The following is a 14,803-nucleotide window of genomic DNA, read 5'->3' on the forward strand; positions in this document are numbered from 1 at the left end:
TATGCCTCTGGCTAGATCATTTGGATGTGCACCACTGCAGAGGGAGTCCAAATTGCAAAAGGAAAAAAAAGAACATTCAAATGGAAAATTCATCTGGAAGGACAGACCCGTGGTAGCTGTCCTTTGGCAGCAAAACAGTGCGAGACCCAACTGGGTTAACACCAATGAAGAATTTGCCCAGTATCATTAAAAGTCTCCACTGCAGACAGAGCAGCGGAGCTTGGAGGTTGGGAGGGGAAAGTCAGTGGCTGGGGACTTTACACGCAACCAGATCCACTCCTTTATGCTGATCTGCTGAGAGCTGAAAGGATTTGAAGGCACCTTTGAGGTGCTGTGCCTTTCAGGATCCCCAGTCAGCCCACCATGGTCTGTCACTTGCTTTTTAGCTGGCAGAAATGAAAGCAAAACTGGATGTGTCAGAGAGGAGAGTCGGTGAGCTGGAGGAAAAGAGACATCAACAGCATCCAGAAGATGAAAGGTTGCAAGCCCTGGGCAGAGAGAGGCCGTTGCAGGAAACGGTAGGAGGGTGCATGCTGTTATCCTGTTTGTGCTCAGTGTTGAACGCTGTCTTGCCTTTCCTCTTTCTCTTCTCGTGAGTGGCAGGGCATGGGTTGTCGCGCAACTGTGAAGTGAGATTGTGGTGTTGGGTGCTCTTCAATGTTGTACCCAAGGCAGTGGCTGATCTTCTGTTTAATCAGAGAACTATGTATAGAGAGAGAGTAATTTCAATAGAAATCAGCAGAGAGCACAGCATTAGTGTGCGTGGGGGAGTAAAGAGCAGATTGATATGAATACTGCAGAGATTTCCTTCCTCGCTGTTCAGTTTGGGGTGAATTTCTTTGTGAATGAAAATGCCACAGTGAATTCAAATGGAATAGGAATGTCATTGCAGATGTTACGTGAAGTGCTTGGCAACAAATACTTGAAGGAATGAATTCAGCTTAAGACACCCACATTTTGGTATTGACAATATATGCTTTTATACATGTGCTAGCTATCTCAGCTCCCCGTAAATATTAGTGATGTAGTCAGTGCAGTTGTTAGGGCTGAAAGTGCCTGGGCTGATCAGCTGCTCTAGAGTGGTGTTCACCTCACCCTGAGAATGGTTGGGCACCTCTCTCAGGACTCCTTAGGCACTGGCTCTTGTGTAGGTATTTGCATCTAAAGCTGGATCCCTAAGCTGAATTCCCAGCACAGTAAAACCACCAACCTGAGGGATCAGCATATATATGTCCGATGTATACACAAAACTTTGTGCCCCGTTTTACAAGCACCACAGAGAGTGGTGCTTCCTATTCTCATTCTGCTTCATGGCGTCACACACTTCATAAACTCTTGTAAGAGATTCTGCACGGTGCTCTGATGGCTGAAGTTGGGCTTCTCTATTCACTTGATAACACAAAACAAATGTGAAAACAAGTGGCAATCACATCATTTTCAGGTTCAGGTAAGATGTAAGTTAGCTGCTGCACGAAAAGAAATGCAAAGTCCTTAGCTTTTGTCTTCATAAGCAGAACATTCATCTTACTTGCTTATCAATTACACTATGGTCTTAGCTAAGCACGTGCTTGATTTCCAACCAATAGGACCATTTACATGTTTTAAAGCAAACTATGTGGTTATGTACTTGCTGAATCACTGCCTATATTTGCTCCAAGTGTGGATTCAATGCGAGACAATCTATCTTCTTGTTCATATTACTAAGGTTTTTACTGCCTACCCTTTAATATATGATAGCTGTGAAAAATAGCCCTAGCTACCTTGTTGAAAAGGTAAGGATGAGCAGTACAGTCTCTCAATTTTTTTACTACATACATGAATAATGAACTAAATGACAATATAATCAAAAAATCTCTTACGAGGACAAGTTAACCTGCATGGAACTTCAGCCTTAGATCAGCAATTTCTTTACAAATTATATACTCGGCCAGTAAGTGCTTCTATTTACTCTGAATTTCTTTGCTTTTTGGATGTCATGCAAGGATGCAGGAGATCTACACCTTTGCAGAGGTAGCTGCTAAAAGTAGAGACTTTTGAATGAGCAACAAGGATTGTAACACCCATGTCAGCAGCTGTGCCAACTCAGGTTATCCTATGCTGCCCATGAGGCAGGATGAAGAAAAAGCAGTGCCAGGGGATGATTCAGGAAAATGCATAAAGATATGTTCAGCTTGAAAGCACGTGAGCAGGCTTGTTGCTTTAAAGTTCAGCAGATGCGGAAGAGGCCCAAGCTGACAGATCTACCAAGATTAGATTTTTACGGCTTTATGTTTTGAGTTTGGGGTTTTTTGTTTGGGTTTGTTTTTTTTTTTTTTTCCTGCAGCAAGTAACATTCTTGATACCTGCATTTGGTTTTATATATGTGTGTGTGATATGTGTGTGTGTATATATATTTTTTTTCTTTTCTTGAAAGGTAACAACCCTTTCTTTTTAAAATGTTTTACTTACCCCGCTGTAGCTATGGAGCTGGGATAGGCTGTACAGGGCAATTGCCAGAGCAAAGTAAGATATTTGTTCTCTACTTGCTTATCTAGTTCAGCAGCCTGACAGTACCTTTTAAATTTGTTTACTCAGAGTGGCAGTTCTCTGGGTGCTCTGCTGAGCCATTCAGGAAAACCAGTAGCACCAAACAACCCCGAGACAGATTACATGCTGCTGCTTTCTTACAGAGCTATTTTAGGGTTTTTTTTTAACACGCCTGGAGGTATGGCTCTCACAGAATGATGTTGTGAACTTTATCTGTCCCGTGTCCTGCATGGCCCACAGAGGAAAACTGACTGTTTTGGAGATTTAATTGGGGTTTTTTGTTTTCTCTGGACATGACTACATACCCATAGACAGGAATCAAAGACCAGCCTAGTCACTGGAAAGCCTAGGTACCATAACACCCAAGATTCAGTGTTGAATAAGAAGCAATAAGATGTAAGAATTCAGATGATTCAAAAACCTGAACAAACTGGAAATCTTTAGTTATAAATGGCCATGTTGCCAGAGGTGTCAGCCTCTGAGAAGGAGAATGTGTGCTAGGAGTTAGGAAAAGAGGATGGCAAAGGCGTAGAGAAAAGCATAGCTAAAAGTCTATGTGTATTTTAGTGTTTTGTTTTGTTTTTCTTTAATATCTTAAAACATGCATGCACATGCCAGCTTGAGCTAGCTCCTGGGTGAGTTCCTATACTTAATGCAGAGATACCCTGCTAATCTTGCCCAGTTTTTGGAGAAAATGAAATGTTCCAACTAACTTGGAACAAAGGAAAATAAAGCGACCTCATGTGTAAGCAACAGTTTCTCAAGGGTGTTTTTCGGAGGCTCAATCAGCACATGGTGATGCACGTCTCATGAGCCTGAACCGTAAATGTCTAGTCACTGGCTACACAGAGATATGCCTGTTGCACAAAGAAAAAAGCATTCATATGGTGTCCTGTGCATGTGATTGTTGGATCTAATTTTTTTAATCACATAAAGCAGCTGCAGAAGAATATTTGAAATACTTTTCTTTTTTTTGTAGAATGGGCCATTCTGTTACGTATGTCTAAACAGCTTTGGTCTAAGACAGTCTGGCAAAAGCGGGCTAGTGAGGAATGCATTACCCTGGGAGAGAAGCTTACACAATGCCGCTTGCTTCAGGGTCTGATTTGGATCTTAGCTTCCTTCATTGTAGATTGAAAATAACTGCCCTGAAAGTGATAGGAGAAGAGAATCAAACTTAAAGTTTGGCAAATTTGTCCTAATAATTCCTATAATACCATCTTGAAAGACTAGTGTATAAATCCTGTTGCAAGTGGGACATCTTCATGGTAGTTTGCTGGCATGGCAACAGCATAGGCACATGCACTAGGAAGGGTCAAACTCAAGTCAACAAAAACTGTGATGGGGTCAAAGAAAGTGGATTTTTAAGCCTTGGTTGGTCACTTGGTAATTCTTGAGCAGGCTGAGATCTGCCTCAGTCTCTTGTGTAGTGGAAAAAGCCTTCAGACTATGTGATACTGAGATCCGGTTTTGTCTTTAATGTTGTATGACACTGGGAATGGCTGGGACTCCAGCAGCATTTAGGCCTGGTCTTACACTATGAGTACGTAAGACTAATGCAGGTTTGGGATGATCATCTGTATGGTACTGATCTGCTTGGCCTGCCAGCTTTCTCATGGCTTTGTGCAACTGCAGACTGTAAAGAGCAGGGATTTAGTCTGGTATGTTTTCTCTGTCTCATCATATGGTGAGTGGTCAAAACAATTTCAACAGGCTTTATCATATCTGGGTTTTACTAACCATCTGCCTTCCTGTTCCATCCCTTCCCAGCTGTGTTTGGGACAACGAAAATGCAGCACATCTGCCAGACAGCAGATGTTCTGAAAATTGTTCTTGAAAAATGGTTCCATCTGCATTTCAGCAGCATCTCTCTGTATTTTTGCATCCCAGAAAGAAACAAAGGTCCTTAGTGAAGCTCTCCATGAAATGAAGGAAGAGAACAAGCTTCTGAAGCAGAAGAATGCCTCAATGATCAGAAAGAAAGAACACTATGAGTGTGAAATAAGTCGTCTCAATAAGGTATGAATGAGAGTGAGCCACTGACCAGGACCTCTTCCTTTAGTTCTAGGGTCTCTGTTGTGAAGCAGTGACACATCTGGTAAGATGCCCATCCTTTCAGTCCTGGGTGAACAACCTGTTCATGGTAGCAAACTCATGATCACTGTTAGGGAGCTGGGGAAACAAGCAAGAACTTAACTTTAGCTAATACCTGTACATGCTGTTCTTGGTAGGTAGTAGGGTTGCATTGTAAAGAGGAAAGTTAAGAGAATCTTTGGCTTCTGCTGTGAAACCTCTCTACGTGTCACATCTAAGCTCTTTCTATATTCTCCTGCCTTAGAACAAAAGAGAAATGGCACAAAGACACTTTCATATGCATCCAGTGAAATACTGCGATTAAAAAAACCTCAGTTTAAAAACTGTTGTTTTACATATATTCTGTGTTTGAGAAAAATGGCTTCTCTTCACAAGACATGCTCCTGTCTTACTTTGTATATACATATATATATTCATACATATAAGTATGTATGTGTATATATGTCTCATTGAGGAAATTGCCATAAAATAGCTAAATGTGATTTATTTTTTTCTAACTGAGGGAAAGTAATAAATGTAGCTTTGTTTAATCAAAAGATCACATAAAGCAGTGGGTGTTTTCTAACAATTTTGTATTTCATGGTGAACCACAAACACTTCCTGAGGAAATGCACTGCAGTAACCATTGCTGTGTAACTTTAAGTGATGCACAAGCTAAAGGGCCATGATGTGCAAAAGTCAAGGCAAAAAAGTAATGTTGCCATATTCAAAAATCTGACAGAAAGTATGATCTCTAAGTCGTTTTGAAATGCATTGACAGGACTTGCTCAAAGCTTCAGTGTAACTTTAATTCAAGGTAATCTTAGTAAAACAACTTATTTCAATGTTTTATTTTGCTGTCTTTTCTTATGATGTGGTTGGAACTAAGACAGATGTGTAAATAGACCATACTTTAAAATGAAACATTAATTTCATGTAACACACTTTCCCACGAGTAATGCTTTACTGATTTTCTGTGTATTTGTGTTCTTCAAATCTCATGTCATGAATGCACGTAAGACTGGAAGGGAACCTCTGTACCCTTCCCGTGCTATTGCAGGTTCAGTGACTTGAAGTTCTTACAAATTCTCTGAAATCAAACAACGTTTTCCTTAAAATTACTTAAGCTCCTTCTACTGTGTTTCTGTTGGAAGGCTGTTCTGGAACTGTAACTCTTCTTTCATTAGATACTTTTATCTGTTTCTATTAGGCCAAATTTATTCTGGCCAGATGATATTCATTTGTTCTTCCGGTAGCAGTGTCGAACAGATCTGCTTCAATCCTTGCATGAAGCAGATCTGTCCTCTCCATGAAGCAGAACTGTCCTCTAGTGAAAATATGATTGCTCTCAGGGGCACTTGTTCCTTCCCTATAGCTACAGAGAGCAATTGTATTTTCACTACAGGACAGTTTCGCTAAGCTGCCCCAACTCTTTTGGTCTTTTAAAATACAACTACGCCTACTAATATGCATGTTTTTTCATCTCAGTCATTTTAAACTGCTTAGTTCTCAGTTTATGGAAGATGCTACTACTTGTTTCTAAGTACATTAACCTTTTTACTTTAAGTACGTTGATCCTTTTACTTTTGGCTTCATCCCACTTTGATCCCGTCATCCAGAGTACCCAAAGTATAGAGTCCAATGTGATCCTACTTTGATGTCTGCAGCATGAAAGTGATGTTGCAACGCCATAATAGTTTGCAATGCTATATCCCAAAATTGTTGGCTTTCCTGTGGTTGTTTCCTTGTTCACCATATATTTCAAGTACAAGCCAAATTTCTGACTTATTTCGTAACTTTGCTGCAGCACCATCTCAATTGTTATTTAAACATAGACTAATAAGCTCTAATGTATTTCTCCTGTTAAGAAAATCTGGTTTTTATGAAAGACATCAGGTTAAAGAATGCTTTACTTCATCCCATTTCTGATGTCTAAAAGGCAATTCTCTTCAAAATTTCCTCCCAAGCCTGGCACACTCTTGAGGTTAGATTAAGAGGTTTCTAGGTGCGTGGACCACTTATGCTTTTCACAGCTTTGGAAACCAAGGTAGTTATTTTTCAGTCATACAGCTCCATTTTTTATGTTGAAAAGTTCAGTAAACCTCTGTGCTGCTTGTCTTGCAATTTCAGGTTTCAGTTCTCAGTACTTCTGAATGAATGTTATTTAACACCACGTTAAGTTAAGCTCAGTTTAACGCAGTGAGCTGTGAGTTCTTTCTCATTGGTATGTCTTCCTTGCTGTTAGCCATCCTGCCACTGTGCTCTACATTATCCTCCTTATTGGAAAGACTGTCTTTAGTCTTGCTTTCCTGTGTAAATTCCTTCCTCCTTGTACTCATTTTTATAGTGGGGAAAAAAATTATATTTTATAGTTATATGTATAAAATATATAGTTTAATTTCTTTTGCAACAAACAGCTCAGTATGACTGTCTCTCTTACCCTGCATTTTCATCTAAAAGCTACCAAAAGTGGTAGCTTTCGTTGGGATCAAATCCTTTCTCCAGTCCTTAAAAGGCCCTAAAGGGTATTTTAATTTTCCTTCTTGAAATTATTCATCTAGCTGTCCCTTGATCATTTTTCTATACAATTTTTTCACCTTCCCTGAGATATGATTTTCTGGGGGGTAGGGGAGTGGTTTGATTGGGTTTTTTTGTAGTCTGACTTTTAATGAAGTAGGAATAGCCAAATGATCTGCAAAAATTGCATACAGGACCAATTATAGAAGGTGCCTAGAAGTTCTTTGTAATTTCTCAAATTTGCCAATTTGAAATTACAAATCTTAGTTACATATTTAAAATAGCTTATTTACTTTTAATTTGAAGTGTTTTATTATAGTTTTATTCACAGTTGTTTTTTAAAACCAGTGGAACAACGATATCTTCATTTCTTCCGTAAATGACTCTAAAACAGCCCCACCTTTTGTCAGTTCAGAGTGATGGGAATTTTGAAAGAAAAATATTTCAGTTAGATCTTTGAGTATTAGCTTTAGTAGTGTTTAGTCTCCATTTTATACTTGGGAACCCAAATCTTCTATAATGACATAATTCTCAATGATTTGCTACTGATCCAATAGCAACATTACAAAATTTCCCTTTTTTCCCCCCATACCTAGCACTTCTCAGCATGTGTCTTACAATCTTTCCTCAAAGATTTTGATCTGGGTTTAGTATGACCCTAAACCATTTCAGATTTGTTCATGCTACCGTTTGTTATTTTATTTGAAGTGATAAAACGGGGTCTCACAGCGTTGCTTCCAAATGAGGTTTAAAAAAATCCTCACCTTATTTTTCTCTACTGTTAACCTTTTGAAGATTGAATTTTCTGGATTTTTCTGTTTTTTCACCATAAACTTGAGATTTTTCATCATAATCTTTTTTTCACCATAATCTTGAGATGAATCTCCTCAAAAAAACCCCAAATAAACAAAAAAACCTGAAGAACTGCCCAAATACCCAATATGCCTATATCATGATATGATTCTAAGAAGTGAGCTGCAAGGAATATAGTCAATATAGTGACATTTGTTCAAGAATGAGGAGGACCATCAACAGCTTATGACTATACATACTTCAATTGTAAAGGTGCGCTACCATTTGGTAACGTTGGGATGGCCGTGATCAGTAAGATATGTCCTAGTGAAGGAGTTTTAACAGAAGACAGAGCCATATAAAAAGTGGGCACAGCAGATGATTGGGAAAATCGTATGTTGTGAAGGAAGGATGCTCAGTTATCTTTGAATTAGGGCATCTGAAGCACTTCCTTTTAAGAGGGGTCAAATATTAGAAGAGGTTGCCTGGAGAGGCTGTGAAATCACCCTCCTTGGAGGTGCTCAGTACTCAGTTGACAGGCCCTGAGCAACCTGACCTCCCTGGCCTGGCTCTGAGCAGGGGCTTGGACCTCCAGAGGTCCCTTGCCACCCAAATGAGTCTTGTGATTCTGTGGTTGTCATCAAGATGTATCCCACGTAGGCAGGGGGAAGAAGAAAAGCATGTTTCACTCACCTTTGTCCTCAGCGGTACGTGTAACGAACCACATGCCTGGGAAAGGATCTGGGTTGCAGTCAGCCAGGGAACCTATCATACGTACAGTGATATTGTCAAACTTCACTGACTCTTGCTGCTGCTGGCGATCCATGCCCAATCTAAATGCCAATGGGAAACTTGTTTTGATTATTTGTTTTACTATTTGTGCAGGGCACTGCCATGTCATAGCCTAAAAGGGATTAGCAGTGGCTCAAAGGGGCAAAAGGAGGATTAATCAGTAAGCTATCTGTAATTAATTAATTAATTAATTAATTACAGATAGCTTACTGAAGATTAATCAGTAATCTTAATCCTCCCATGCTTATGTTCAACCTTATTTATGTATTCACATGGCACACATGGCAAACTTTGCCACTATTGTACCAATTTCTGTTCTGTGTGATTCTTAGGAACAGTAGCTCATCAGATAAAAAAACCTCTCTTTTCTTTTCTATGTTCTCCATGGAAAGTGCTAATTTTTTTGTTGTTGTTGTTGGCCTTTTGATAATTAATACGAATCCTTGGGTTACTTTAGATACTGGTTCTCCTGCTTGGCCGCTTCGCTCTCCAGATTATCTTTCCTCCTTTCTTTATGGCATGAATGGAGTGTGGCCAGCAAGGGGGAGCTGGGGATCATTAGCAGGAATTGAACTTTCGAAAATGGATGAAGTTAGCTGAGTCCATATCTGATGTCAGAGACATTGAAAAGTACTGAATGGCGAATGTTTGTGCCAGAGTAAATAAGAGATATGTAAGTGTAGCGTGTGGTTATTGATAGAGAGGGGTAAGAGCGATTTAAAAATTATCCCAATCCAAGGGAGAGCTGTGTAATACTGTTAAAAATAAATAAAATCTGCAAAGAACTATGGTAGAATTTGATTGAAAAATAGAGTAAGAGCCTTGTCAGTGTAGTGTGTGTGTATTCGTAACTCCCTCTAGTGACAACCTACAGAGACTACATAACTTCTGTTCAACCGGAGGGTTTACTTCGGTTCCAGTTGAAGAAATTTGTACTCTTAGTGCAAAAAAATGTTTTGGTCAGACTTAACTGTAGTCACATTTTTAGGCCATCTTTGCGTATTACTTTTATGTTCTTGGTTTTTTTGTTTGCTTGGTCTTGGCCTCAGCTGAGTTTAGACACCTGTCTTTGTTTTCCCAAATTCTGACTTGCACAGGGAATGGTGTTTATGAATGAGATTTGTAGCTGTGATTTCCATAGGTAAATGTTGGTTGTTATAGTTATAAGTAAAAGTCTCCTAAATGACACTGTCTCAAATTCATGGATGTAGTGTGGGCACTTTGAAAATTTGGACCTAGTCATGCGTGTATGTTGTTTATGGGGTTTGTATCCTGTGTATATAATTGAAGCAACTGGAAGTGAAGGGAAAACCCCCACAAGTCTGTGCCTCACTCTAATCTGTTTATTTGGAAGGCAAACATTCTAATAATCTAAAAGGGTTTTGGTTTGTTTTTTTTTTGTTGATGTAGTGAATCTCTTTTTAGTAATTTTGCTTTTTGACATTGCAGGCCCTTCTGGATGTGTTGAAAAAGCAGCACTCACCTGTTCTTGGGACTCCTTCAGAGAAGGGTGACAGGAACAGCCTTGAGGAAATGAGAACCCAACTTGAAGTTCTCAGACAGCAGGTAAGAACAGCTGGAAGTAAGCCTGGGTGGATTTCATACAGCATAATTTTGTCCTCTCTCCCAAGAATTGTGCCTGGTAAACTTGCTACGTAGAGCTTTTGAAAGGAAGAACCAGTTTAGCCGTAGCCCATTGAAATGGTGTTTCCTAAGATGCTATCATCACAGCAGTGTCCACGAAGTGAAACTGAGTCCTTGCAAAGGACTGGAGCAAGGACTTTTATAGGACTCAAAGCAGCAGAATGGTTCTCCTGACTCTTGGAGACATCCTGTCAGCTCTCTGCTAGGGGCTGAATTTCATCCAGAGGGAATGCTAAACTTCATGAGTTACTGATTGTGTCTTCTGCTCCTTTTTTCTTAGAAGTTGAAAGTTTAGTGAATTGCCTAAGAATCGTAGTCTTGGAAAACTAGAGTGTTGGCATTGCGATTTTTCAAAGTGTGAGGCAAAACATTTGCATCCGTAACCTGCATACCAATCACTATAGAGAAGTGTGTTTATTTTTTTTTAATCTTTGTTCTGAGCAATTCAAGTGCCTTGTGCACTCTTTTTCTTTCCATATGAAAGAATCTGTTTAAAAACATGATACTTTTCAGATAATTTTACATTTTAGATCTGTCATCCTGGACAGTGTTAGGGTTAACATTATTGACACACAAATGGATGTGATCAGAATGGGAATTTTATTCAATGGAAATAAAATACTTGTTTCTGTCACGTTTGACAGCAGAGCCAGATTTTGCTCTCTAATGTAATGCTTGCCACATGCTGGAGAATAAAATCCTGCACTTGATTGTACAGTAATGAGTTATTTCATTTTACACAATAAAATAGAGTAAACCAATTTTTTTCAGAATTCTCATGGGGTATCCATTTTATGAATGTCTCTTTCTAGTTGTATAAATCAGTACAGTGAGTTCAGACTTCCTTCTGCACGAAATGGAGCAGAAGGCTTTAACTGTGCAGAGGAGGGACTCTTGGGACAACAGTGACATGACAGAGTCTCACCAGAGCTTGGCTGTCATCAGCCCATCCCTGGCCACGACAGAAGAGATGAAGGCATTCATTCCTTGGGAGGTGTCCCCCTCTTTCTCAGGGCAACAGAATATATGGCAAAACTGTGACAAAGTAGATCCCTTGCAGCTTCAGCAGATTGTACAGCTGGAGAGCGGGAGGGATGTGGGACAGCAGAGAGGGAGTCAGGAGAGAAGAAATGAGGAAATACTGAGGAGAGAAGCATGTAGATGGAAAGGGATACAAGAGACCTAGATTTCTGCAAGCAACAGCTTTGCCTCTGCTTCGGAGGGTCAGGGGCATGCATACCTCCTCCAGGCACAGGCTGCAGAGCTGAGTCCCCACACAGCCACACATAAAGCCTTTGTTCCTTTTACGCTGTGTTATTCGGGGGGGGGTTATATCTAGTGGGGGACCATCAGGTCCGAAAAAAACCTTGCAAAAATTAGCTGCAACAGGCAAGTCGTGAAAATAATTTATAGAGCCCTGTGTTGACATTTTTCTTCCCCTGAGGTATTAACATTTCTTTAGTCCTCCTGTGAAGTCATAGTGCTGCTGCCAGCAAAAAGAAAACTGGGTCTGTACGACGAGCAGGGCATGAGCCACAGCAAGCAAGTTCTTTGGAAACAGACTGTCAGTGGGCTTTAGTGACCAACCAAGAGGACATGAAAGGACTTCTGAAAGTTCTGGTGTTGGTTCCTACTCCAAAGTGCTTTTGCTGTTATTTGTCAGTAGAAGTGCCACCAGCCTCCAGCTTCTTACCAGGTGGATGCTTGCCTGTTAGTTGAAGAATTAAGCCAGTCAGCTTAACACCAATTAATTTACAGATTTGTGTTTTGCTTCTGAATCTGTGCGCTCGCTGCCTGTGCCTGGGGTGGTCAGATATTTTTTAATGGGATGAAGTGCTCTGATTCCTGGCAACATAAGAACAGCTAAGCCATTGCATCCTTCAGTATTTGAAAGGCAGCTTATCTTCTAGGAACAGGGTCAAACCTCTGTATTTCCATTTTGAATTGTGTACATAACATTCACCTCTGGTTCTACACTGGGTCGGGTAGGTTCTTTGGACTGCAGTTTGAGAGGATGAATTAGAAGTCCTGTATTGCAGACAAAAGGTTCATGGGCCAATTATTTTTTCCACATACAGTTTCTAACATCTGGGGCACGATAGCCTCCTCCAGTTTTGTTTTGTTTTGTTTTTCCACAGTGCTCCAGCCAAGGTCTAAATTCCTTGACAGTCCTCGCTAGTCCAAGTCTTCTGGTCATTAATATGTGACCACAGCTCTAAATACTATCACTTTTTCTGCACAGATTAGTCCTTTGGGCCACACCTTGGTTAGACAGCTAGTGCAGTGGGTAAGGTAAAGCTGCAGACAACTATGAAAAGGCGTAAAGCAAAGCAGGCCCAACGGTATTCAGTGGGCTATAAAAAGGCAGGACATTATTTGATGATAGTGGCTCATCGTCAGGTTAGATAAGGTGATAATGTTCTGTCAGACTGCGTGCTAGAAATCATTTTTTTGTGCTGTCTCAGCACCTCCCATCTCCACCAGGTTGCTAACTGCTTGCATCTGAGATACAGGGGACAGTTAAAAGTGCTCATAATTGACAAGAAAACTGGAAAAAATGTTGGTAAAATGTGTGTCCTACTACCGTTTATCCCTTAAAAAGATCGATGTCTTTAGTATTTGCTCTCTTAATATATCTTATATCCTAATGTAACTGATACCTGTCAGTCAGCCTTTTACATTACAAGGCTCTATGGGTACTGAAGCTGTGGACTGTTTTGATTGATGGGTGCCACTGGAGAATAGCCATTGCTTGTCATTTTGGTCATAAAAAAGGAAGAGGGAAACTTTCTGTTGCAGGATTGTAAAGAGGAGGGATCCTTTTGGAATGCACCCCGCTACTTGGCCAGTGTTTAAAAGTGGATGAAAATTTCCATTATGGTTCTGCTGAAATTCACGTACTCGGTCATAATGATTGCAGGTACAAATATATGAAGAAGACTTCAAAAAGGAGAGATCTGACAGAGAAAGACTTAATGAGGAGAAAGAAGCATTGCAGAAAATTAACGAGAGATTACAGTCTCAACTGAATAAACTAAACTCTCAGGTATGAGTCAAAAGAAAGTTACCATTGCCAGCACATGTGTATTTTATTTTTATTTTCTCACTTTCCACACAACCCAAGGCTTTCTGGCTTCCATTAATTGACATTGGATTTTATATGAGGTCACCACCTGGGATGAAATCATTCTGAAGTTATGCCGTAAGAAGATGAGAAATGATTAGAGATTACTTCCAAATTAAGTAGATGAAGGGAGTATTTATTGCAAAAACTCTTCAAACATATCTTAAAATGGAGGGGGGGAAACCAAAAACAAATCCAGAGGACTGTTGATTGTTTCACTGGCACTTGATATAAGAGTTGTAACATCAAACCAACTTTTGAAACAAAAGCTTCTGTAATGAATCCTGACCTCTGCAGTGGAATTACAGAGTAATGTTAAGATCACTGAGGAAAAAAAATTGTCTCCATCCAAATTAGCTGAGCAGCCACTGCAATAATTTTTTGTTGCAACATCCTTTTTATCTCTTCACAGTAGTGTCAGTATTCTGTTCACAGACATTCAGGAAGCCATAGTAAAACCATGGCATGCAAAACTCTGAGCTTTCTCAATCCCCTTTAAAAATGATGAAATTTCGAGGTTTCCTGTCTTGACAAAGTTGTGCAATATTTTAAAAGAATGGCCAATTACCAAAATGTTCTGTGATGATTTATTGTCCTCCCCAACATTGTTGTGAAACAGAAACTTCAGTATTGGCTTATTCTCAACCAGGCCGTGCATCGATACTAGTAGGGTCTTGCAGTAGTATCAGAGGCAAGGTGCTGTCAGGTACCCCTCACTCCCATCAGCTTCAGCAGGAGTGGAGAACAGGTTGGGCATCCTGGCTGATGCTGGGTGCTGCTGCAATAAGGCCTCAGACTTGTCAGAGCTTTTATGGGTACTTGGCAGGATTTCATGCAAATGTAAAACTATCAATGCCAGAGGGAATGCTGTGATTTGCCACTCAGGGCATCCCAGGCGTATAGAAGTACCTTGGACAAATCTGTTAGCACTGCATGCAATAACTTTCAGGTATATTTCCCCCATGCACCAGCCCACTCCTGGATGCTTCAATAAGGTAAAGAAATTTTTTTGTCGGAGACAGCGTACTCAAAGACACCTTATTCCTATATATTTTTGCATTGTCTAGAGACTGTAAAAGGCTAAATTTCTTGCACAACCCCAACCAGTCAATGGATGCTCTGAGAACCTCTCACAACAGTGACAGTGAAAAGGGGTACTACGAATGGGGCTAAAAGGCCTTTCCCACTCCTCTCCAGCCACTCTGGACCAGGAGAAATGCCAACAGCACTGCACGTGTACAGCATACCCAAAGGGCTGTACAAGTGTTGTGTAATGTGTATGTACGACTTGACTGTCCCTGCATTGCATCGACAGTTTACACTAGAGATCTTGTT

The 14,803-nt window shown here is 40.2% G+C and overlaps 1 protein-coding gene across 17 annotated transcripts in view; it reads left to right on the top strand.

The window, feature by feature from the left end:
- TNIP3 (TNFAIP3 interacting protein 3) overlaps nucleotides 1–14,803 on the top strand; it is a 106,036-nt gene that overhangs the window by 63,278 nt on the left and 27,955 nt on the right. For all 17 annotated transcript variants that reach the window (XR_012042509.1, XM_072861621.1, XM_072861615.1 and 14 more), the window contains 4 exons: nucleotides 387–518; nucleotides 4,417–4,545; nucleotides 10,150–10,266; nucleotides 13,265–13,390. Coding sequence is in view for 16 of the 17 variants with exons in the window: in XM_072861621.1 (XP_072717722.1) it covers nucleotides 387–518; nucleotides 4,417–4,545; nucleotides 10,150–10,266; nucleotides 13,265–13,390 (504 nt within the window). In the remaining variant the exon portion in view is untranslated. The remainder of the gene's footprint in view (nucleotides 1–386; nucleotides 519–4,416; nucleotides 4,546–10,149; nucleotides 10,267–13,264; nucleotides 13,391–14,803) is intronic.

This window comes from Ciconia boyciana, chromosome 5, assembly GCF_034638445.1.
Source record: "Ciconia boyciana chromosome 5, ASM3463844v1, whole genome shotgun sequence".
In the NCBI taxonomy this organism is placed as follows: Eukaryota; Metazoa; Chordata; class Aves; order Ciconiiformes; family Ciconiidae; genus Ciconia; species Ciconia boyciana.